Raw genomic sequence first — 26,172 nt, forward strand, 5'->3', positions numbered from 1 at the left:
AAATTCTGTCAGAGTCTCTGGGCTTGTGTGTTTCTATTGCAGTACATTGTAGGATCACTTTTCTTATTAAAAAGAAAAAATTAATATAACAGTTCCAAATTAGAAAAAATTAATATAACAGTTCCAAATTAAACTCAGAAAGCCCCTTGTATTGATAATTCCTTAATTTACATTTTAAAACCAAGCATATTTATTTGACATAAAATTCAAATATTAATGTTTTACTTTATATTATATAATAAATGAATTTTTATTCTAGATGCTTGCTTTTGAGAGTTTTCAGTGCCGATTGTTCATATTGTAAAGGTTATTTTTAGCATTGTAACATCTACAGTTTATTCACAGCTTCTTCATGCAGCTGATGTGCAAAGTTTTGCATAGAGGCTCCAGAGGCTTGGAATAGTCCTAGACCTGCTACGTGCAAAGCTGTGACTATAGAAAGAAAATAGTCCTTTGACCAGTTGTCCAATCTGTCAAAAGGGCAAAATTTTTCTTGCTCAGACTTACTGAAATTGATTATGGCCTGTGTAGAGATAATATGTACCATGCAAATATTCAGTCCATTTAACAAGTTTACTTATTGATTGCTTACTATTTTAAAAGCACTGATTCGTCAAAAGGCAAGTAGCAATAGTAGTTTAAGACATTGACTTTGGAGTCCAACAGAAGTTTATAGAAGTTCTGGCCTCACCACTTATTTGGAGAATTTCTTAATCTTTCTATGCCTTAATTTCCTCATCTGTAAAATAGGGATGTTTTATATGGATATGAAATATCCATATAAAATAAAATAATGAAATGAAATAATTCACATTGGCCATGTGAAGAAAATCATTATTGTTTTATTATTCTGCAAATTAAAAATTGCATAGTGTATCATATGCAGATAACATGCATATCTATCTATATTATTAATATTTTGCAAATTAAATATGCAATATTTATCTCATATCAATTTCAATAAATTTATCCAGTGTAAATTTCACAGATTGTCAGGTTTTTATTAACTTGGCTTTCTTATTTTTAAGCTAATATTTTAGCATCTACTCATGTAAAAATACTATAATTTTCATCTTATTTCTCAATTAAGCCTTACTATATATATTTGATTTCAAAGTGAAATGCTTTGAATTCTCTTATCATCTTTAAAATGAAAAACTTCAGCTTAATTCATGAAAGTTCAATTATACTTTTTCTTTTTAAATAAGAATTATTCTGAGACTTTTGAGGCAGTTTAGTAAGGAGGTTGTGGCGCATACTGAAGGTAGATTAAAATAGGTTAATGTGTTAGGTACTTGTCCACAGTAAGTAATGTATAAGTGAAGCTTGAGTGCCACCTCAGCTAGGATTATACTCAGTCACGCTCATAAATCTAATGGTCTGGCTTCTGTCCAGTAATTTTATGCTACTAAGTTTTTTCCTGTTTCTCTATTTGATTATGGACATACAAAACATAGATGTTTTGTATGGATTGTAAATATATAGACATTGACGTTTAGCGTACTTTTACAGAATAAAGAAAACTTAATAAAAACCAATTATTTTTGTTTCCGTTTTTAAGGGTAATCCCAAGATATGTGTGAAAACAAATTTTCATAGTCTATCAGCAGAAAATGGTTTACCTTAACTTTACAGCTGTGAAATGTACTGATGTTTTTGCAGTGCACTGTGGTGGAAATAATTTCTTCCTATGCAAACCATCATTTACTTTTATCTTGTGTGTCTTTGAAAATGATAGGCAAATGAAGTTTACAACAATAGAGGACTTTAAAAATAGTATGGAATCGTGTGTAGGCATTTAAAAAAATCATGTTTTAGGAAAATATTGTTTCTCTTTGCCCTCATCCATAGGATGTTGGCATTAAATAACTCAAAATGATAGTACAAACCAGCATTTATAATTTTCTCTGCTTTGTATATTGCTGCATTATCATTCATATGACATTCCTATTTTTTAATTTATATCTCATATATTTACCTATTTACTTGAAATTTTTATGTATCCAAACAAGACAATAGCAGCAATCATTTTTACTTCAGGATTTTGCTTCATAGTGATTTTTTTTAAGAACTTGTCCTAGGTTTCACTGATTCCCAAAGCAGGGTCTGGTGGAAAATATGTCATTGTGGAATTAAACTATGTTTTGTTTTAGTTACTTTCCAGCCTATCAGTTAGCAAGTGACAGTTACTGACTAAAACATACATATATATATATCGTGATCCGCCCGCCTCAGCCCCCCCAAAGTGCTGGGATTACAGGCGTGAGCCACCGTGCCCGGCCCTAAAACATATTTGATGATGAATAAGCCTCTGTGTTTAGAAGATAGTGAAGACATTCATGGAAGCTCAATTCACTTTTGAATGAGAGCACTCGGGACACTAGATAACTGTACACAAACAGGCAATTTCAGCGTTATCCAGTTTTTTAGTCCACTCATTTTATTTTTGGCAGTGTAACTCTGCAATGTGTTGTGAATCTTTTTCGATGTGGTACAAGTTACTTACAGAGTGTTTTGTCTTCATCTGATATCCTTTCTTCCCTCATTACAGATGTCATATACTTTCCACCTAAAATTCTGACAAGTGTTGGATCTAATGTTTCTTTTCACTGCATCTATAAGAATGAAAACAAGATTGTTTCCTCAAAAAAGATTGTTTGGTGGATGAATTTAGCTGAGAAAATCCCTCAAAGCCAGTATGATGTTGTGAGTGATCATGTTAGCAAAGTTACTTTTTTCAATCTGAATGAAACCAAACCTCGAGGAAAGTTTACCTATGATGCAGTGTACTGCTGCAATGAACATGAATGCCATCATCGCTATGCTGAATTATATGTGATTGGTAAGAAAATGAAGGTTTTGTTCATTTTATTCCACAACTTAGTTTCATTATGGACCCTCCTTATATTAGAGTCCTGTTAAGATGTAAGAAAAAAATTTTTTCATTAAATTTTTTGGTGTTTTTGCTTTATATTAATATTTTAATGTGTTTCAAATAGATGTCAATATCAATATCTCATGTGAAACTGATGGGTACTTAACTAAAATGACTTGCAGATGGTCAACCAATACAATCCAGTCACTTGCGGGAAGCACTTTGCAATTGAGGTATCGTAGGTATGTATTATTTTTGCTGTTTCGTTTTTCTGTGGGTATGGTGAGATAAAAATTTTCTGTAGAAATATTACAACAGTCATCTTACAGATTATTTGCCTCCTGAAAGAGGAAAGTATAATATAATTAATCAAGAAATTTTTGAGGGATTAAATACATTGGTGATTCTTGAAAAATATTCACACCTGAGGTTAAAAAGTTGTAATTTGTTTTTACTTCAAATTATCTTTTCTGAAAATCCACCAATTCTGTATAATTTGTATTTTAACTCTTGAATGAAACACAAGAAAATGTAGTTTGTGTATATTTTAATTTGACTTAGAGAGTTGACTAGAGGAGAATGTGAAAGATTATAAAAGTTTCATATCATTTGGTTAAAGATTGTTTTGGAAAAAAAGAGGTAGAAGCAGATTATAGGAGATAATATGATGGTTTTTAGAACTAACTGAGGTTATTTAGGAAATAAATACTTATGGTTAATAAAGGGTAATGTGTTCTAATAAGAAGTAATTTGTACTTGTTTATTTTTACTCTTCTGTGTTTTAAAAAGAATTCAAGGCATCATCTTATAGCAGTCCCTTTCTCTCTAAAATCAGTTTATCTAAAATGATACCACCCTTGATCAGATGATAGATTTTTATTTTTAAAATATCCCATAGTAGTATTCAAGTAAATATACTGCTGTTAAACACTGTGTCCCAATTTGTATTTTTATTTGTAGTGGAGACTTTCAATTTGTATAACATGCTCATTTATTCTTAAAATATAAATTTTCAACTAGAAAAATAAATCCCTTCTCTACAATACTGTGATCTGAAGTCTATTCCTAATGCTGCCAGTCTCTTCTTATGTAGTATTAGGAAAAAAATGTGACAATTCATACATTTCTCAAATAGCTGCCTTCATCCTACCTAATATGTGTACTTTAAAATCAGTAGAATGTTTGTGATATGAAAGTTTACTTTTATAATCTGTCTTTACCTTGTTTTCATGGTATCTTCACATTAGAAAGGTGTTTGTGAAAACCTATTATATTAAGCCCCATGCCTCGTTTCTCTTAACATTTACAGAATAACCAGGAAACTACATTTACTTGCGTGAGTTTCTTAACTTCCCTAAGTCTCAATTTCCTTGTCTGTAAAAACAGAGAGACTAATAGGACTTACAATGTTTCTGTGAGAGTTAACAACATATTTCACCTAATTATAATCACGTGATATAATTTCTCCTTGTAAATATTCAATATATTGTTTTTGCTGTCACAATGGTAATGATGCCAACTTTTCAATTCTAAGTGTACTGGTACTGTGCTTCTCTACTTTGTTCTTATTTTCTACTCCCAGATGACCCCTCACTCCTCATTTTCATTTTTGTCCACGCACCATCATTTATTCACACACACACACACACACATACACACACATTCATGATTGTAATTTTGAGAACACAAGAAAAAGAAGTGGTATAGAAAATAGAAAATGACAGAAGAATATCGATTTTTTTAGCTTCTTCTAACTTCCTCACTCCCATGTCTTTGGAAAGACTAATTGCTACTTTAGCCATTTAAATATAGTATTCAGAGCAAACATTGGCCCAAGAAGTTATTTCAAAATCAGAGGAAAAAGAGTTTATGGCAAGTTTGTCCAGCCCATGGCCCGGGGCCCCATGTGGACCAGGATGGCTTTGAATCTGGCCCAACACAAATTTATAAACTTTCTGAAAACATTGTGAGATTTTTTTTTTGCAACTGTTTTTTTTTTTTTTTTGGTTCATCAGCTATCGTTAGTGTATTTTATGTGTGGCCCAAGACAGTTCTTCTTCCAGTGCTGCCTAGGGAAGCCGAAAGATTGGACAACCCTGCTTTATGGGTTCTGAGGTGGAGTGTTGGCTAGGACTCACTTATACAATTTTTAAAAAATTTTCATCTCCGAGAAGATGAGGAACATACATGGTTATATAATTTACATACATATCTGAAGTTGGTATTATATTAATTTGTATTAATTTGAACTAGAAAATTATATTCACCACAGATTTGTGATGAAATTTAATTCTTTCTTTAAAGTTTGAGGAATTTGCCTTCCTTGCCATCTCAGGAATGTTCCATGACTACTTTCATCTATATTTTAAATATTCTCTCACTAATATATAGTGTTAGTTTAATTTGCAAATTATTGTAGGTTCTGTCTCTAACTGGATCATTTTCTCCTTTTTAGAGCATTTATTTCATTTGCATCCCTACTTAGTGTCTAATGAAATATTTAATAAGTTACTGTCAGTTTCTGTGGAAAGGTATAGAACTGGGATATAGCTGGGAAAAATTTAAAAAATGGCTTTCTAATAAGAACATCTATTGTTTTAGATGGAGTGCAACTGTTTGTATTTTATTTAATTATTTTAATTTAATTTAATTTTATTTTATTTTTGAGGTAGTCTCCCTGTGTCGCCCAGGCTGCAGTGCAGTGGTACCATCCCAGTTCACTGCAACCTCCGCCTCCCGGGTTCAAGCAATTCTACTGCCTCAGCTTCCCGAGTAGCCAGGACTACAGATGCGCATTTATAGAGACAGGGTTTCACCATGTTGCCCAGGCTGGTCTGGAACTTCTGGGCTCAAGTGATGGGCCTGCCTCAGCCTCCCAAAGTGCTGGAATTACAGGCATGAGCCACCGCACCGGGCCTCCTGCCTGCCTTTTAAACCTGGGGTCCCCAGTGCCCGGGCCACGGAGCGGTACCTGTCTGTGGCCCCTTAGGAACCCGGCCACACAGCAGGAGGTGAGAGAGCAGCATTACCACCTGTGCTCCGCCTCCTGACAGATCAGCAGTGACATTAGATTCTTAGAGGAGCAGAATCCTATTGTGAACTGGGCATGCGCTCCTTATGAGACTCTAATACCTGGTGATCTGAAGTGGAACCGTTTCATCCCGAAATCCTGAACCATTTCCCATCCCCCATTTGTGGAAAAGTTGTCTCCCGTGAAACTGGTCCCTGGTGCCAAAAAGGTTGGCGACTGCTGTTTTAAACAACAAACCAGAATTCTCAGATATCTTCTTGTTACTTTTATTAATGTATACTAATTGACTATTTTTGTATCTTTTAAAGGAGCAGACTTTACTGTTATGATATTCCATCTGTTCATCCCATATCTAAGCCTAAAGATTGCTATTTGCAGAGGGATGGTTTTTATGAATGCGTTTTCCAGCCAATCTTTCTATTATCTGGCTATACAATGTGGATTAGGATCAATCACCCTCTAGGTTCACTTGACTCTCCACCAACATGTGTCCTTCCTGATTCTGTGGGTATGTCAAGCTGTGTTGTGTCTTCATTTGTGTTAGCAGATTTGTATGCAGATTGATGCAGGTTTAATGTTATATTTTGCCATTTTCTGATCACATTAGATTTTGAAAAAAAATTGTTCCTGTTTACAGTGGTATTAAGAAAATCAGCCTTAGGAAGTTTTACACTTTTGAATTCATTTCAAATTATTTATAGCAGACTTTTTTAAGCAATAGGAATATTTTCTGCACACTATTAGATAAAATACAGGGGTCTTTATGAATGAATTTTAGTAATGTTTTTCTAAATAAGGCATTATTTTATGTTTTTTTCCAGTGTAGTTATGAAAACATGCAGTATTTTTACTCCAAAGGCTTGATTTGAATCTTCTGAGAGTCTCAGTAATCTGAGTACTCATAACTCAAGCCTTTAATTTGTGAGGATATGTAGGGCACAGAAGCATTTAAAATAGCTAAATTGAAGTGGAGGAAATAGACAACGATGACATACATTATATTGTAAACATTCTTTTCAAAAACAGCTTTTGATTTCAAAGATATTAAGAGAGTCCTTGAAAAATGTGATATATTCTTTCAAGTTCATTGTGAAATATCTGAGAAATGATTGTGCAACAGGAATGAAAAAATATCTTTTGGTGCTGTTATATATGTATAACTAAGGAAGCTTTTGTAAATATTTTCTAAATGTTTGTTTTCAATATAAGATATCTAAAAACAAAAACAAAACTGGGATTTTCAGTGAATTTTCCCCTCAAATAAAATATTCCTCAGTAGGAAACATGTTAGAATAATGTTCCATAAAAATAATAATATATGCTATTTAGTTGGGGGATTATGCCAAAAATCAATATTTGAGTCATTGTTTTTCAATTAATTAATACACATTTGAATTAAAACCTATATCCAAAAAATACAGAATAAGATTATTTTAATTATTAGATTTCTTTTTCTATATAAAGTCCCAATGAATTCTCTCCCCACTGTTTAATTCCATTTAAGTGATTTTTACTGCAGTGATACTTAATATCCTAGGATAGCAAGGAACCCTCCTACACTCCCCCAAACATGCACAGGTAATAACACACTCACTTATAAGATATGACAAATGCAGCATGGATTCGGTAACATATGTTACCTGAATAACCTTTGGTGTTATCCTTTTCAAAACTAAAATAACGAGTTTAGGTTGGGCTTATATTGCCTACTTAGTACTAGAAGGTAATGTGGAAACTCAATGTTGGGATCCAAATGCCAACTCCACCTATTACTAGCCTTTAAATCTGCACTAGCCACATAGGCACTCTATGTCTGTTTTGCCATCCATAAAATGTAGACAGCTTCCCATACCTTCCCAGCATGGGTATTGAGGGAATCACGTAACTTCAAGCATATCCTTTCTGCACACTGGATATTCATTGCCAGTCTGCAGAAATGATATGCTTCATATGATTCAGTTAATTGCAAACACAGATTTAACCTCGTACAGTCTCTTGAATATTGATACTTCCTTTCCTGACAAGAAATGATCAAGAGGTGAAATACAGTATATATCATCTTGCTGGGTTGGTGGAGAATGCCTTTTTGGTCTATGAAGAATTGAATCATCATGACAAAATTTACACGAAGGAAAAAGTTTAGGTATTTTTGTTTTCAACAGTAAAAACTATTATTGTTGATTGCTTAAAAATGATTTTAAAATACCATATGAAAAGGAGACTATACCTTTACACAGTGTTGGTTTTTGGCAAGTGAGACTTGGAGCAAGAGAATAAGAAACACCCATATTGTGCCAATCCAGGTATTATGATTTCCCTGTGAATCATAACAGTAGTATGGTTTATAAGACATGGGGAAATAAATCAAGAAAGTGAACCCTGAAACTCTCTTAATTTTTCTTACACAGAGTGTCTACATTTGGCCTTAGTTATGGTTCGGGTTATTTAGGTTTCTTTTTGTTGATGATGGTTGGTTGGTTGGATGGTTTCATACATTAGCCCTTTGGCTTCCCTTTTTGCTACTGCAGTTGTTTTCTACTACTCCAGCCAAGGGCCATCTCTCACTTTGAATTGTCCACTGGAAGGGGTGACTGTCAAAATAATGACCAAGAGGAGGGCCGTTCCAACTGCAATCCTGGAGGCCTCTGCTGTACCGGGCATCGATCTTTTAGGTTCTGGGTCATGGGCAGGTGTGGAGGGCATCCAATCTGAGCAGTTCTGGAGGAGATGTTTCCCAGAAGAGCAGCTCTTTACCAGTTGGTATGGATGTACTTAATATTTTTAACAACTGTATTGGTATACCAACTGAATATATGTCCTCTAAATGGAATCCTCCACTCTTAGTACGGATAATCAAGACATGACTATGTAAATGTAGTATGCATCATAAAGTTGATGCTTGGAGTCATAACAGAGTTAGGGCTTCAGAGACGCACTGTTACGCTTGGGCTTTCAGGCTTTTAGTTTAAAATATGCCACATTTCCATATTGCCTTTTGTCGTCAGAAAGAGTGGCCCTCAAAGTTAAAAATTAAGAACTTGGGGAAAACTTACATAGTGAATCTAAGCCTAAGCTAAAGTTTTTACTTTAGCTCTGAAAGCAGCATCATAAAAAGGTGATAGGAAAACAGGGAAGATAACCTTTTTCTTTGCATTTCTGTGATTTTTACATTATGCCTTTAAACATGACTTGCTTATATATATATATATTTTAAAAAATAGATTCATATATATAATAGATTCACTTGCTATTCAGATCATCTTTGCCTCTATTACTGCACATTAAAAGCCTGTTTCCCTCAGATTATAGAAAACCAAGGCTTTGCTCTGAGAGAGACTATCTCTGACCTTTATCTAGAAATATTTAATGATACACATCAGCATAAGAGTTTCACACTCACACGTGGAAGTTGATGCAGTCCATTTTTTTTTTTTTGCCTTTAATTAAAGTTCAATGGAGAACAGTTTGTTATTGATATTTAGCATGGGTTCAGCATAGTATCTTTTGCATGCAGAGCCAATGGTTCAATTTCTAATCAGGTACTACTGTTAGTTTGCTGAGTAACATGGATAATGTATTGACTTTTTTCAGTCAAGTCTTTATTTGCAAAATAGTGATAAATCCGTCTTTTAATATATCACATAAAGGAATAGGGAAACAAATGAGATAATAAGTGAGAAAGTTATGAAGAAGATATTGCTTGATGAATATAGAGGTATGAAAATATAACACAATGTTTTTAGGCATTATTACTATTTAAATTACCATCACTTAAAACTGTTTTAAAAATTTCTAGTGAAGCCACTGCCTCCATCCAGTGTGAAAGCAGAAATTACTAAAAACATTGGATTATTGAAAATATCTTGGGAAAAGCCAGTCTTTCCAGAGAATAACCTTCAATTCCAGATTCGCTATGGTTTGAGTGGAAAAGAAGTACAATGGAAGGTACCTTTTACTTAGAACTTCAGCTTTCCTCATTAAATGCTATTTTTATAATATTTAAGAGTTCCATTGTATTAGATTAATTTTATTGGCATAAAAGTACATTCTCTTGTATTCTGTAGCTATTTTCATTAAATAGATTTGCTTAAGTCTAACCTTTTTAAAGAACAAAGTTTCCTGAAATCCATCATTCCCTGAAGTGTGTTTTATAGAACACAGGTCTTATATTATGTTCCTCAGAAAAAGATTAAATGGTTAAATCAGTTTAGGAAACCCTGTATCACTGTATCTTCCTTGTGTAGTCACGGTATACACATTACATATTCAAGGTTTGGAGAGGTCCTTCATTAAAGAAAAATTTGTGACCTTATTTCATTTCATGTTCCCCAAACTAGTTTTTTCCAAGGAACTGTTGTTTCTCTAACATCTGTTAATGTCTTTTAGTACATACATGTTTGATGGAATGCATTTTGGGAGAAGCTGCTTTTCAAACAAACAGAATCATTCCCGTAGTGGCAAGGGTGCCTATGATGACATTTCACATCAGCTTTGTGATGGCAGCCTGCAAAGACCTAGAAATATCAGAAACCCTTATTATATCATTAGATCACAATGATATCAACTAAAACAAATGTGACAGTTTAGCTGCTATTGAAGGATACTGAATATCAACGATTTGCTACAGTCGGTCCTATCTAACCAATAGGTTTAAATTCTTAGAACGTCTTTGTGGGTAGAGGATTAGTGGACAGGGATTAGTAGTAGGATAATTAGTAGAGTATTTGGGAAACAAGGTTGCAAGTAAACCAGTTCAAAATCTTGTCATTAGCAAGGGTGTGACAAGATAAATAAGAAAATCCTTGACTTGAAGGAGTTTACAATCCTAGCCTAATTGTGACTATTTCTGAAGTCAGAAAACACAGAATCAGTTCTCTTAATTTTGGAATAGTGTTAAAATTTAAAATAAATGTACTTCAGGGCCCTTTAGATACATATGTGTTGGTAATGAGCAATCTAATGCTTTGACTTATTTTATAGATGTATGACGTTTATGATGCAAAATCAGAATCTGTCAGTCTCCCAGTTCCAGACTTCTGTGCAGTTTATGCTGTTCAGGTGCGCTGTAAGAGGTTAGATGGATTGGGATATTGGAGTAATTGGAGCAATCCAGCCTACACAGTTGTCATGGATATAAAAGGTCTGCAGAGATTTTGTAAATGTGTTTTGAAAGTGCATAAGTGTATGCTTCAAATATGGCTGAAAAATATTCCTTCAAAAACATACACACAATTTGTCATTTTGCAGTTCCTATGAGAGGACCTGAGTTTTGGAGAATAATTAATGGAGATACTATGAAAGAGGAGAAAAATGTGACTTTACTTTGGAAGGTATTCCCAATTTTAACGTTATTCTTAAATTGTATTTTTATACTCTTAAAAAATGTACTTCATGGTCCATAATCCTGTTATTAATCTTTGGAAAGCTCAACAATCCTGTATTTGCATTTCATTTATGAGATGTATTTGCAGAGAGCTAAGATGTACAGTGGCTGAAGCACTGGCATAGTGTTAGGATACTTTCATTTTCTTCTCAGCTTCACGTACTATAGTTATGTCAGTACTAATTTGGCAAAGTTACTTAGACTGTTTGGGCCTCAGTTTTCTCATCTGTGTAAATGTAAGATTGAACTAGATGATACGTAATGTTTCTTGTAGTCTAAAAATTGTCTTCATATTTAATTCTGAACAGTGTAAGTGTCACCTTTCCCACAAACCCCAAGGGCATCTAACGCATGACATAGCATTCTATTTATGTGATGGCATATAAACAGTGGATATTCCCATAGATGATAGCTGTGTAGCCTAGTAATTTTCAAAGCATCCTCTCCCAAATGAATTGATTTCTATTTTAAGTGAATAGTTTATTTGGTCAGTAAATGCCAAATTTAAGATTGATTTGGGAATACAACACATGAAGTCAAATAGTATTTCTGTCACTCCAAATGTGAATTGTAAGTTTAATACCCAAGGTTGAATGAGCACACATTTGAAAATGGTTTCCTGATGAAAGACCAAAGCCTATGTAAAAGTTGTGGTATATAAGAATTTATGTTCATTTGGTTTCTAAATCCAATTACTCTATAATTTCATTTGGTTAATAATCAATGCAATTTCTAAACTTTTCCATTTCAATACTTCTTAAAATAATTTTTTATTATTTTATCTTATTTCATTTATTTTGTATTGCTGTCTTTAAAAAATTTAGTTTCTTTTTTTATTGCTCTCTTTTCTTTTTCTAGCAAACAATTCCTTCAACACATTTTAATATTTCCGACTTAAAGTTAGCGTTAAGAACTGATAGACATTTATGAGACATTTATTGTATTCTGAACACTTCGTACATATCTCCACCTCTCGGTGAATTCAGGGTCTGTACTCTGAGAGACTGAGTGGGCGGTTGAACCCACCGCGGAAGGGGGCACTGCTGAGTAAGAAACAACAGCCTTGGCCGACAGATTATTCTTATATTTTTGGTTTTATCTCCATGGGAGTGCTTTAGATATCTGCAAGTTTCTACAGTGAGGGACAGGCAGTGATGTTCCTATGTTTGTGGTAGGGCCAACTTTGAGCAGAATTTAAGTAGCTTTGCTTTATCTTTGATTTATCCTTTCAGAGCTGTAGTCAACAGCCCTTTGGCCTAGGCTATAGCTACCCTCTCCCATCGCAACATACTCTAGAACAAAACAGTTGTCTTTCTCCAGACAGTTTTTATATTTTCCTCATATCATGAATTCCACATTTCCTCAGCAATGCTGCCAATAGAAGTTTCTGTAATGATGAAAATGGTTTATATCTACATTGTCCAATATGGTAGCCACTAGCCACACATGGTTGTTAAGCACTTGAAATGTGCCTAGTGTGACTCAGGAACTGAATTTTAAATTTTATTTAATTTTAATTAATTTAAATTTAAATGGGTGCAAGTGGCCAGTGGCTGTCTTTTTGGACATCAAAGCTCTGTGGGTTCTTTAAGGATGATGTGTGGGAGGGAGACAGTACCCTTGCTAATCTACCATCTTTGCAGAAACTTGAGTGCCTTATATTAATCAAATTGCCTTTCATTAATTTTGTTTTGTGCTGTTTTGTTGTGGTTTCCTAAACTGAGATAATAGTTCAATGATTACGGTTCTGCAACTCTATGCTTCTTAAACTGGGATAAGATTTGCTTAAGGAGTAAGCCACAAGGCCACAGGATAAGTATGGCACTTTAAAAAAATCATTTCTCTGGCATTTAAAAAATATTAAACTTTATGTTAAGGCAGTTTTAGAGTTACAAAAAGATGGCAAAGATAGTACAGAGAATTCCTATGTATTCCCACACCAAGTTTTCTCTAGTATTAACATCTTACACGAGTGTGATACATTTGTTACAATTAATTAAGCAAGATTGATATGTCATCATTAACTCATCTGTAATTTATTTCAAATCCAAATTTCCTTAGCTTATACCAAATGTTCTTTTTCTGGTTCAGGATTCCATCCAGGATAGCAGATTACATTTAGTAGTCATACCTCCTTATGCTTCTCCTGGTTGTAAAAATTTCTTAGACCTTCTTTGTTTTTATGAACTTGACACAATTGAGAAGTACTGGTCAGGTATTTTGTAGAATCTCCATCAAACGGGTTTTGTCTAATGTTTTCTCATGATTAGATTAGGGTTATGGGTTTGGGGGAGGAAGATCGCAGATGTAAAATGCCATTCCATCACATCATATTAAGGATACATTCTACCAATGTGACTCATCATGGTTGACGTTCACCTTGCTCCTCTGGCTGAGGTAGTGTTGTCTGGTTTCCCACTGGAAAGTTACTCTTTTTTCTCCTTTCTCCATTTTAGTTTTAAAAATGAAGTCCCGGCTGGGCGCGGTGGCTCAAGCCTGTAATCCCAGCACTTTGGGAGGCCGAGACGGGCGGATCATGAGGTCAGGAGATCGAGACCATCCTGGCTAACATGGTGAAACCCCGTCTCTACTAAAAAATACAAAAAAACTAGCCGGGCGAGGTGGCGGACGCCTGTAGTCCCAGCTACTCGGGAGGCTGAGGCAGGAGAATGGCGTAAATCCGGGAGGCAGAGCTTGCAGTGAGCTGAGATCCGGCCACTGCACTCCAGCCTGGGTTACAGAGCGAGACTCCGTCTCAAAAAAAAAAAAAAAAAAAAAAAAAAAAGAAAGAAAAAGAAAAATGAAGTCCTCATGCTTAAGGAGTAGGAGCTATGTTCCACCTACTTGAAGGTAGAGGACCTACACACATTATTTAGTGTTCTTCTCCATGGGAGATTTGTCTGTCCTCCCACATTAATTTATTTATTTATTCAATCATTTATTTATATTAGTATGGACAGTGAACATTTATTTTAGACTTGGGTCATAATCCAATATTACTTTATTTTGTTGCTCAAAATATTCCTGCTTCAGTCATTGGGAGCTCTTTTAATTGATTCATGTTCCTTTGACATGCCCCCGTCATTGTGGGGTTTTTTATTTTAATTTTTGAGTACTGGTAAGTTTGACTTTATTAAAATTAAAAACTTCTATTCACAATAGCAAAGACTTGGAATCCACCCAAATGTCCATCTGTGACAGACTGGATTAAGAAAATGTGGCACATATACACCATGGAATACTATGCAGCCATAAAAAAGGATGAGTTTGTGTCCTTTGTAGGGACATGGATGCAGCTGGAAACCATCATTTTCAGCAAACTATCGCAAGAACAGAAAACCAAACACCGCATGTTCTCACTCATAGGTGGGAACTGAACAATGAGATCACTTGGACTCAGGAAGGGGAACATCACACACCGGGAGCTATCATGGGGAAGGGGGAGGGGGGAGGGATTGCACTGGGAGTTATACCTGATGTAAATGACGAGTTGATGGGTGCTGACGAGTTGATGGGTGCAGCACACCAACATGGCACAAGTATACATATGTAACAAACCTGCACATGTACCCTAGAACTTGAAGTATAATAATAATAATAATAAAAAAGAAAAATAAATAAATAAATAAATTGATTTTAAAAAAAATTAAAAACTTCTGATCTGGGAAAGACTGTCAAGAGGATGAAAAGGTAAGGCACAGACTGGGTGAAAATATTTGCAAATACACACATCTGATAAAGGACTTATAACCAAATTACACAAAGAAATCTTTAAGATTCAACAAGAACAACCCAATTAAAATGAAAAAAAAAACAACCAATTATCTGAAGAAAAACCTAACCAAAGTAGATATACAGATGACAAATATGAATATTAAAAGATGTTCAACATCATTCATCACCAAAGAGTTGCAAATTAAAACAAGATACAACTCCACACCTATTAGAATGGCTAAAAAAAAAAAAAAAAAAAAAACCTGACAATACAAATTGCTGGTGAGCATGCAGGGCAGCAAGAACTCTTATTCATTGCTGGTGGAAATGCAAAATGGGACAGCCACTTTGGAAGACAGTTTGGTAATTTCTTACAAATTTAAATGTAGCCTTACCAGCCATATGATGCAACATTGCAGCCTGGGTATTTACTCAGGTGATTTGAAAACTTAAGTCTACATAGAAACTTGCATATGAATGTTTAAGCAACTTTAGTTATAATCACCCCAAATTAGAGGCAACTAAGATATCCTTCAAAAATGAAACGATTCTGTATACTTCTGAAATGGTGGGTGTATAGCACTATGCAGCTGCCAAAACTCCTCAAACTTCATAACACAAAGAGTGAATCTTAATGCATGTAGATTAAAAAAATCATTTAGGAGGTTGGAGGATCCCAGGATTGACTGTAGACTGTGACAAAGGAATCTACTTGTATTATAAGCGTATGAAGCAACTTCACTGAAGGTGGTGGGAGAAAAGGTCACTTTGGAACTTGAGGGGAGTTGTTGGAAATGTGTGGATCTCAGGACTAAAGGCGAAAGAAACTGTACATAAGCACTGTACTCTAGTTGACATAGTTCTCACAGGGCTATGGGCTAACAATTATGGTACTGCTCTACATGTACACTAGAAGGGGACAAGCAAGTAAATGGATGGTGGATGGTGGGACCCAGATTTCTCACTGTTGGATTGGGAGGTTACACACAAGCACAGGATGATACATGTGGCAATGAATTAGAGTTTGGGATACAAGTATGAACTTATATCTAGCTTAATATAGATATAGATAGATTCTGGTTTAGGATGCATGTACCTTTTCATGATTTGTAAGCTAAGAGGGCCTAAAAGTAATGACATCCAGTAGTAAGGCATGTGCTCAGACTTATTTCTAATACCATCGTTCAATAACAGAAACAAGGGCTATTCGGAGAAATGGCTAATTTTAGGGTTGGGGCAGAAAAATACACGAGATTAGCCTGGAGGATCTTGTAGTACCACAAAGTAAGGAAATTTGACATTCTCTTACTTGATGGTTACCAAAAAAAGTATTCATTAAAACTGACATAGATTTTTCAAATAAAACGCAAAATTTACATAACTTTGAGACGTTTCTTTCTGGGGGTGGCTGCTAAAATTTTACTTCCAACCTATCCAGATGATTCTTGGCAGGGATACATGTATTTGTGTTTATTTTTCTCTGCCATTTCTAACTTAGAGGCATCTCACTGGCAAGAAATTGAGATGTACTGTTCTAGTCTATGATATACAGTCCAGCCTTCTTTGGTTTTATAAGGGATTGCCAGCATTTAATCTTACCTGCCACAAGTGATGAAGTTGATTGGGGAAATGGGGTACATGGTTAACCTCTGTGGAACATAAGAATAGAATTGAACTAGATACCTATTTTACATTGGAATCCTTAATGACCTGATATTATTATTTTTTAATTATCTGACAGAAATGCTGGGGTGCCATAGACACTGTTTTGATATCCTGTTACTCTTTAACCTTTGCAGACATTCTTACATTCTAGATAATCTTCCAAGCATATCAGAGGAAAGGAAAATGAATGACAAATCTTACTGTGATTAATATATGATGATGAACACCTTCACAGCTTTTCTTGCTGCTTTTCATTATCTGAGGGTTATTTCTTGTTTGCTTTTTAGATGAGAAAACTCTCTACCCCTTATCAGTCTTTCATTTCTCTAAAATTAGAGTGAAACTTCTTGGTAGAAAAGTGTCTTGATCATATCCCTACTTTATTATCTTCAAATGATTTATTCTCTGGGCCTTAGGAAAAAAAACCTGAAAAAGGGGAAAATAAGTTTGCTATGCTCTATAACCATCCAGATACCTTCATGGAGACTGTGGCAGAGGCAGACTCTATCCCACCCATCTCCCCAGCCTCTCAACCTTGTAATAGCACCTGCCCTCATCTGGCCCCTGCCTCCTAATGAGAAATGTAGAATGAGAGTTACGTGAGCTCAGTTAGTATAAAAAGCACTGCAGCCCTTAAACTAATCAATTTCTATATTTGCTACAGCCCCTGATGAAAAATGACTCATTGTGCAGTGTTCAGAGATATGTGATAAACCATCATACTTCCTGCAATGGAACATGGTCAGAAGATGTGGGAAATCACACTAAATTCACTTTCCTGTGGACAGAGCAAGCACACACTGTTACAGTTCTGGCCATCAATTCAATTGGTGCTTCTGTTGCAAATTTTAATTTAACCTTTTCATGGCCTATGAGCAAAGGTAAGAAGAGGTACAGAGTAGTAATCCATTGCCTCTTTTAATATTTAACTTTTGCAAACTCTACTATTTTAAATTATCTTTCAAACAACCTGCAATTCTCTGCATCTGAAAGTCTCTCTTTCACCTTTCATCTCTTCTTTGTCTGGAAAAATAACAAAGTACATTGTACAATGATCATGTAATACAGTCCTTGAGTTTTCATGTGGGAGAACATTGTTGTAATGGTATTCTAATATATGAGAATGTTTTGGTGAATCTAATACTTAAATCTTTTGGACCAATGGAGATCTTTCGGTCAATAATTCTCTCTCCCTATATACATATACATGTATATATTTATATTCACACATACATGCATATAAATATGTAAAAATAAGTATATATCATATTAAATATATGTTTAACATTATGTAAAATAGTAATAGCATGACATATGGATGCAGGTTAATTGCTGAGACTTAAAATTACTATGGACTTCATTTAATGTGAGTGACAAACCTCCTTGCCTTAATTTTGATATATCTGATTAATCAGAGAATTGAGACCCACTTTCAGTAGGAGTTTCTACTCTAGGTTACATATTCAAAATGTAGATTTTTAACAGAAAACACAAATTTTCTGTGTCTCTACCAATCTATAGAGGCCTTTCCAAGTGTTACCTCCTTCTTGAAATCTTTGCTTATTGCTTTAATTGAATATGCCCTATCTCTTCTTTAAATCTCAGAGTCCTTCCTGTCTTTCTTAAAGTATTTTATGTCCTGCTTTACATTATGATTACCTTTGTATGTATAGTGTAAGCATCTTACGAGTTCCACAGTACCCAGCTCAATGTTTTACGCTTAACATTTTCTAAGTATATATATTCTAGAAATATCTGTAGAATGCCTCAGTTGGGTAGGTAGTGGGAATTGTAATGTGGGAGAAACTATAATGGTTGGAGCATCCAGAGCCAAATAGGTAAGACAGGTATTAATAAATCATATAAGTGAATGTCTATTTGCAAATTGAGATAAGGGCCTGCAGGAAAGGAATATAATTTTATGAAAGGAAAGAAAGGAACCTGACCTGGCATTGAGATTCAGAGAAGCGACCTTGAGGAAGTGGTACTGAACTGAAATCTGAAATGTGAGTAGAAATTAAACTTCCCCAAAAGATGTAGGGGAGGGCAGGAAAAGCATTGGCTGCTAACAGGATCAGCCAGATCAAAAGTCAAGGGCACATGATAGAAAATGAAGACAGACAAAGGTGACTTTGGTGTGGAAAATCATGGAAGGCAGAGAGGTAAGCTGAGACTTGGCCCTCAGGGCCTCGTAGGCATGATAGGAATTTTACCCTCAAATGTAGAATCTGCTGGAGGCTTTTAAGTGGGATGCTGTACAGGTGGTGTTAAAACGAAAAGATTTGTGCTTTGAGAGTATCACTCCATCGGTGGGAGAGGATGGTTAATCGGCTTATGCAGTATTCCATATGAGAATGCCTTTTCGAATACATCACAAAATTGCTTTTTTAAGGTTTTAGGTAGTACCATGTTTCTCTTCAATATCATATATTCCCATATCTCTGTTTAAATGACTCTCATGATATAAAAAATAATTGTCATGTATTATATTTATTTGTGTAAATTGTCTTCTCTTCCTTATCCCCTTCTTTAGTAGGTTATAAATTCCTCAAAAGTATTAGTAGATTTTTTTATTAATTTTTAATTTAAAAATTGATTTCCTTCTTTTCCCCTCAGTAAATATCGTGCAGTCACTCAGTGCTTATCCTTTAAACAGCAGTTGTGTGATTCTTTCCTGGATACTATCACCTAGTGATTACAAGCTAATGTATTTTATTATTGAGTGGAAAAATCTTAATGAAGATGGAGAAATAAAATGGCTTAGAATCTCTTCATCTGTTAAGAAGTATTATATCCATGGTAAGTTTACCATACTTTAGTGAGTTGCTCTCATGGATTACATGACACTACAGATTATTAATTTAATTAATATAGCCAGTTAATGAAAACTTCAAAAATATAGATGATACTACCATCCTAATACATATAATCCTATAACCTTTATCAAAACATTTAATTCTCTTTCTCTTCTTTTCTTTTCTTCTTCTTCTTTTTTTTTTTAACAGGGTCTCTCTGTGTTGCCCAGGCTGGAGTGCAGTGGAGCGAACATGGCTCACTGCAGCCTCTACCTCCTGGGCTCAAGCTATCTTCCTACCTCAGCTTCCTGAATAGCTGGAACTATAGGCACATGCCATCACACCCAGTTAATTAAATTTTTTTTTTTTGGTAGAGATAAGGTCTCACTATGTTGCTCAGGCTGGTCTTGAACTCCTAAGATCAAGTGATTCTCCTGTCTCGGCCTCCCAAAGTGTTGGGATTACAGGCATGAGCCACCAGACCCAGACTAATTCTATTTCCTTTGACATTTTCTCATTTTAATATTTTATACAGGGGATATCATATCATGTCAATTTTCTGCTCAATTTTTTCTACCATTGTTTTTAATGATATAGCATTTTATTCCAAAGTCTACTTAAACTGTTTATGTTGCTTCTAGCTTTATCTTTTCTTAAATCATTTTTTTAATAGCTTCTGATATCTTCTGCCAAATTGTTTCCTCAAACTGTGTACCGCCTTATAAGGCCACTAGCAATGAGTGGGAATGCTAGCCTGGTCAGAGGAGCTAGAACTGGGTGACCTAGACCAGGGTATTCTCCTAAAGGTAGACCAGTTATCCCAGGAGGTGAGTCAAGTACAAAGTATAAGTGCACAAGACAGCATTTCTAAGTCTGAGTAAAGATTGAGGGAAGTTAACTAGGGAGGCTAAGGATTGCTATGATCCTATTGTACAATATCATACTAAGGACTCATACCATTATTTTATATCAGGGACCTAGAATTTAGCATCAGGGTACATTAATTTGCAAATTTTTGAACTGAATTTAGTTCATCACCACTGCTGCCCAGGTGGTTACTCTCTGTGCTTTTCTTTAAAACATGAGGATATAAAATTTAGGCTTCACAGAGATCTCTCTTCTTCTGGATATATTCTTCTATAATATTCATATATTATTAGCATTTGTGAAAATCATGGATCGATCCACCTGGAGCTTTGCTATAGGGTTGGTCATTTTCCGTGGATCAAAATCCCAGGTATTGCAAAGGGTCTCGTGGTCTCTACCACCATTTTGTTTGCATAGGATTTCACAAGACTCTTTAGTCTCCCAGCTACCTTGAATGGAATGGGGAAACTAAGTAAGCTAAATTCCTATTAAAAAAGGAATATTGCCCACTTTGGGGGTAAGGGAGAGGTAGTAGAACATATTGCTCTGGAAAAGGAAATGAAGGAAAGAAAAAGCTCATACACCCTGCACTTGAACAAATTGGCTATCACTGGAACATGGTTTTGAAAAATTGCAATCTTCTGTCTCTAGGTAAGATTTTTTAGAAAAATATTTGGAAAACTGTTGTCATTACTAGATGATTAGAAGTGCTTAAGTGTGTTTTGAAACTCCCTTGATAATTTAATTCATAAATAATAGGTAATTTCTCTGTTTGGAAATATAGGATAGTCACTTTAATTCTTTTTTAAAATGTATATTCCACTCTACTGTTAATTACGTATAAATGAGCCTTTTATGTATTTTTCTCCTCAGATCATTTTATCCCCATTGAGAAGTACCAGTTCAGTCTTTACCCAATATTTATGGAAGGAGTGGGAAAACCAAAGATAATTAATAGTTTCACTCAAGGTAAAAATCATAATTTTAGTTTCCTTTTACACCAATGTGTGTGGCTAATTTGTCAGTAGTAATATTGCCATCTGATTATTCTTTTTCTGATAGAATCATGGAAGAGTCCAGAGTTTTCTGTAGATTTTTCATGAAGTTCCAAAGGAAATATTTTTTTCCTCCAAAAATAAAACTGGAGCTATAGAAATAAAGTCACTGGGCCTCTTATATTTCTGATTCATCTTACTGTATTTGGAATACCAACATTTTGATTTTGTTATTACTTTTTAAATTGTCTTCAAATCTAAGCAACCTAGCAATGATATTTCAAGAGATAAACATTTCATCTAGTGTTAGAATAAAAATCATTTTAAAAATTCATACATGTATTATTCAACAGATATTAATTGAGTATTGTTCTAAGCACTGGGGATTGAATCATGAACATAAGTTTCTGCCCTTATGGATCTTAAATACCAGTGCTCTAATTGACAGTGATGGGCAATAAATAATTATATAATGTCAGATAGAAATAAGTGCCATGAAGGAATATAAAAACAAGATAAAGGGATGACATTAAATGTGGCATTTTAGTTGATAGCCAGAAATGGTATTTCTATGGAGGTAGATAATATTTGAGTAAAACCTTGCAAGTACAGTAAGACCCTACTTGATATTGTCAGTAGATTCTTGGAAACTGCAACTTTATGCAACATGACGTACAGGAGGTCCTTGAATAACATCATTTTGTTCAAGATAGTTTCATTATAATGTTGATGAGAAAAAAAAGATTCTGTTTTACATTGCCATTTCACTTAACATTGCAGTTTCCAAGAGCCTATCAATGATGTTCAGTGAAGACATAACTGTACAAATAGCAAAAGCATTCCAGGCAAAGGGACAGTGTGTGAAGAGCCCCTAAAGAGTGGGGATGCTTGGTGGTTCAAGAAACAGCAAGGAAATCAGTGTGTGTGGAGTGAGCAAGATAGAGATTGGCAGGTGTGGAAGGTTGGGTCCTCCAGGAGTAGACACTGAGACAGTCATCATAACAGTTTTGACACCTTGACCCCTTATAATGTAAACATGATCAGATAGAGAGGAATGACATATGAATAAATTTGAAAAAATACTCTGCTAATTTATAGTAGATATGATGCTGAACAAAATAGTATTTTATTAATGTGATCACAACATATTTTTATCTTCCTGTTCTTTATTTTTATAGTTTTGAAGGTAATAGAGATTTATGATGAAATCAGAAAATGTCTACTATAATTTTTGATACAGAAAGAAATTAATATTTCCTCAAGTTTCTGAGTTGTGTAAATTGTATTTCTTTTTCAGATGATACTGAAAAACACCAGAATGATGCAGGTTTATATGTGATTGTGCCAATAATTATTTCCTCTTCCATCTTATTGCTTGGAACATTATTAATATCGCACCAAAGGTATTGTACTTGAGGTTAAGAATCTTTAAGGCAAAAGTCCTTAAGCATATTTAAACCCTGATTTAAAACCTTCTAAATCAGGAATATTAAAGTCTTCTAAGTGCGTTTATATGTAGTCTATATACAATTAAGATAGCATAAAAAGGAAAGGCCTGTTGTCAGGAAATGGCATTCCATTTTGCTAGGACTATAAGAGTTAAAGAATGAGGAAAGAAACACGAAATGCAGCTTAACAGTTAAAGACAGGTTTTCTTTAGATAAAACCTGAGAGGGGCTTCTGGCCAATTTTGGTCAGAAGCCCTTTCTCTTACGGACTAAGAGTATATATTGGTTTTAGGGTGAGGGGGCTTGTCACAAGCTTGGAATGTTTATGTGTGAGGGAGAAGTTTATGGTGGAGTTGGAATGTATCTGGGAGGAGGGGAGGTTATCTTGGGGCTGGCATGTCTCTGGTCAGAGAGGTTGGAATGTTTCTGGTTGGAGATGTTATTTGTCATTTATGGTCATGCTGACCTTAGCCATTAGGCTGATGTCCTTTGGATTTAGGTGGTTTTTGATTAAGGTGAATTTTAAAATGAGGTGCTTGTCCATGACGGTGATGCTCTTGCTCTGTCAAGGACAACATAACTTCAAGGAAGAATTTAGTTTTTTTTTTTTTTTTTTTTTAATGTATGTACATTCAGAAAACAACAAGCTTATAACAGGAAATCCTAAGCAGTATGTTCTTGGAGGTGGCAAAAATGACTTTCAGAGTTCTGCAGTTTTGGTCAAGGACTTTTTGTGGTGAAGTGGGTGGTAAAAGTAGCCTATTAGTGGTGACCTGGAGCTGTCAGTTCATTTATGATCAGCAGGCACTCTGCTTTTTAGAAATCAGAACTGTGTGGCTCAGTCTGCTTGGCTTGTCAGGCAAATAAATGACTGAGTTCCGTGGATGGTGGCATGGGTGCCATGGTAATCTCTCTGCTGAGAAGTCCAGTGTGGTTATTTTACACATGCCAAATCTCTGTAGAAACCATTGTCTTCAGGCAAAAAAGAGGGAGAGGAGATTTTAGAATCGGAATTTATCTTTTAGTTAAGTGAGTTGATGGGGCCACATCAAGTGGAATTTTTTCTGGTACCCACTTGGTGGCCATTTTTAATATGTCAGTTTCTTTGAGAGAAATCTGTGCAGTGTTTAGCATGGTGCTTGGCACACGGCTTTCAGTAAGTATTGGCTATTTCTATTATTACTGTGATTTTCAATTTTGGTCTACATAAAAGTTTGGTAGAAATCTGCATGGGCTAGCATGTGAAAATGCATCTGACCCTACAGAGGCATAGTTGATCTGGTGGACTAATTTCTAGCTTGTCTATTCACTAACTGTTCACATTTTCAATATGAATGTTTTTCTCTAATTTTGATGCCCTGTTTATCCTTTGTAGAATGAAAAAGCTGTTTTGGGAAGATGTTCCAAACCCCAAGAATTGTTCCTGGGCACAAGGACTTAATTTTCAGAAGGTTGCTTTTTCAATTTTTTTTAACCCAGAATGTGTAAGATTGTATTCTAGATACCATATGACTCATAGAGCATTAAGCTTTTTTGAGATTTAAAAGCTCATATTTTATTCAGTTCATCTTAATATGTATATTTATTATATATTTTCAAGAATAGCAGGATGCAGGGATTTGAAATCAGGAAGAAACAAATTTCAGTGCATAGTTTATTATATGAGAGTTCACAATATACATATGTTGCTTCTGTGTCACAGCACATAATAAAATAAATATTATAAAGTTAAGGGTCAATCTGATGCATAACAGATACTTGGATACACTTTTTTTGGTATAAACAGTCTTTAGGCAAAAGGCTGGAATCAATATTTTTATTGGCAATAATTAGTCTCATAATTATTTAAATAAATTAGAAAATTATATGATCCTCAAATATTACAATCTGAAAAGTGCAGTAATCATAATAAAACTTATATTTATGCAGAAATTCCTTTCAAGTACAAGTATTTTATGAAAGTTAGTCAACTATAATAAAATAATTTGTATTTACTTCTATAGTAGGATTTTTCAGAAAGCTCTAAAGTTTATTGAATGTTTTATTAATTCTCATAATGTCCCTTGAAGCAAGGTTAGCTTTCTACTCATATAACTGGAAAAATAGAATTCAGTCAAGTCAAAATACACAAATTTTTAAACAATACTTATTGGGAGGTTATTATCCAGGTTCGGTGATTGCATCATTGTCATTAGTCACTTGTTAAAAGTCTTCAATGATTTCCTTTTGAATACAAGATATAAACTAAAGCCTCCTGAAGCTATTGATAGTACTCAATGACCTCTTTCTACAATCTGTTATCAACCTACCTATGCGACTTTTTCTGTCCGTGGGCCTTGATGATACCTTTACTGTTCCCATCCACCTACACAGAGCCTTCCTTGTACATGAAGATCTTGCTCTAGGCCCTTCTTTCCTGATGCCTTCCTTTAGCCAGTGTAATTCAAAAGACTTTCTACCCCCTTTAAGATCCTAGAGCATTGTATTGTTTTATTTATTGTGGATAGTGCTCTGATTTCAAAGAGTGTATTTTATCCATCACAAATATTTGTGGTATTCCTCCTGCAGTTGTATATATGCAAAGCACTGAGATACATATTCTTACATTTATTAAGATGTTTACTGACATTCTCAATGTTTCGATTTCCTCTTCTGTGAAATAGGCTACTTACCTTATTAGGTTGTTTGGGATACTAAAACGATGGTAATTGTGACATAGTAAGGTCTCAACAAATATTAGTTATTATTTACATATTAGTGTATTTTATATTACTATTATTATTCTTTCAGTTACCCTATGGGACAAGTGTTATTCTCTCTATTTTACAGAAGACAAAGCTGAAGTTCATAGTGGTTCAGTAACTTGTTTTAGAGGCAAGATTAGCTTACCAGTTTGTCTGGCTTTGAAGCCTGTTCTAATAGCAGCCGTTCTCTTTTTTTTTTTTTTTTTTTTTGTGGTTTTATTTTTTATTTTATTTTATTTTTTTATTATACTTTAAGTTCTAGGGTACATATGCATAACGTGCAGGTTTGTTACATATGTATACCTGTGCCATGTTGGTGTGCTGCACCCATCAACTCGTCAGCACCCATCAATTCATCATTTATATCAGGTATAACTCCCCAATGCAATCCCTCCCCCCTCCCCCCTCCCCATGATAGGCCCCAGTGTGTGATGTTCCCCTTCCCGAGTCCAAGTGAGCTCATTGTTCAGTTCCCACCTATGAGTGAGAACATGCGGTGTTTGGTTTTCTCTTCTTGTGATAGTTTGCTAAGAATGATGGTTTCCAGCTGCATCCATGTCCCTACAAAGGACGCAAACTCATCCTTTTTTATGGCTGCATAGTATTCCATGGTGTATATGTGCCACATTTTCTTAATCCAGTCTGTCACAGATGG

General features: G+C 34.8%; 1 protein-coding gene across 1 annotated transcript in view; it reads left to right on the plus strand.

The window, feature by feature from the left end:
* Nucleotides 1-24,257, plus strand: part of LOC111541305 (leptin receptor) — a gene marked incomplete at both ends in the record, with an annotated part of 30,555 nt that extends 6,298 nt beyond the window's left edge. Inside the window, 11 exons of the mRNA XM_026452306.1 lie at nucleotides 2,552-2,842; nucleotides 3,000-3,117; nucleotides 6,215-6,414; nucleotides 9,703-9,851; nucleotides 10,887-11,046; nucleotides 11,154-11,236; nucleotides 17,333-17,549; nucleotides 19,285-19,467; nucleotides 21,204-21,299; nucleotides 22,623-22,728; nucleotides 24,149-24,257. Coding sequence (XP_026308091.1) covers nucleotides 2,552-2,842; nucleotides 3,000-3,117; nucleotides 6,215-6,414; nucleotides 9,703-9,851; nucleotides 10,887-11,046; nucleotides 11,154-11,236; nucleotides 17,333-17,549; nucleotides 19,285-19,467; nucleotides 21,204-21,299; nucleotides 22,623-22,728; nucleotides 24,149-24,257 — 1,712 coding nt within the window. The remainder of the gene's footprint in view (nucleotides 1-2,551; nucleotides 2,843-2,999; nucleotides 3,118-6,214; nucleotides 6,415-9,702; nucleotides 9,852-10,886; nucleotides 11,047-11,153; nucleotides 11,237-17,332; nucleotides 17,550-19,284; nucleotides 19,468-21,203; nucleotides 21,300-22,622; nucleotides 22,729-24,148) is intronic.
* Between the last annotated feature and the right edge of the window lie 1,915 nt (nucleotides 24,258-26,172).

The sequence above is a fragment of the Piliocolobus tephrosceles genome, unplaced genomic scaffold, assembly GCF_002776525.5.
Source record: "Piliocolobus tephrosceles isolate RC106 unplaced genomic scaffold, ASM277652v3 unscaffolded_32916, whole genome shotgun sequence".
NCBI lineage: Eukaryota > Metazoa > Chordata > Mammalia > Primates > Cercopithecidae > Piliocolobus > Piliocolobus tephrosceles.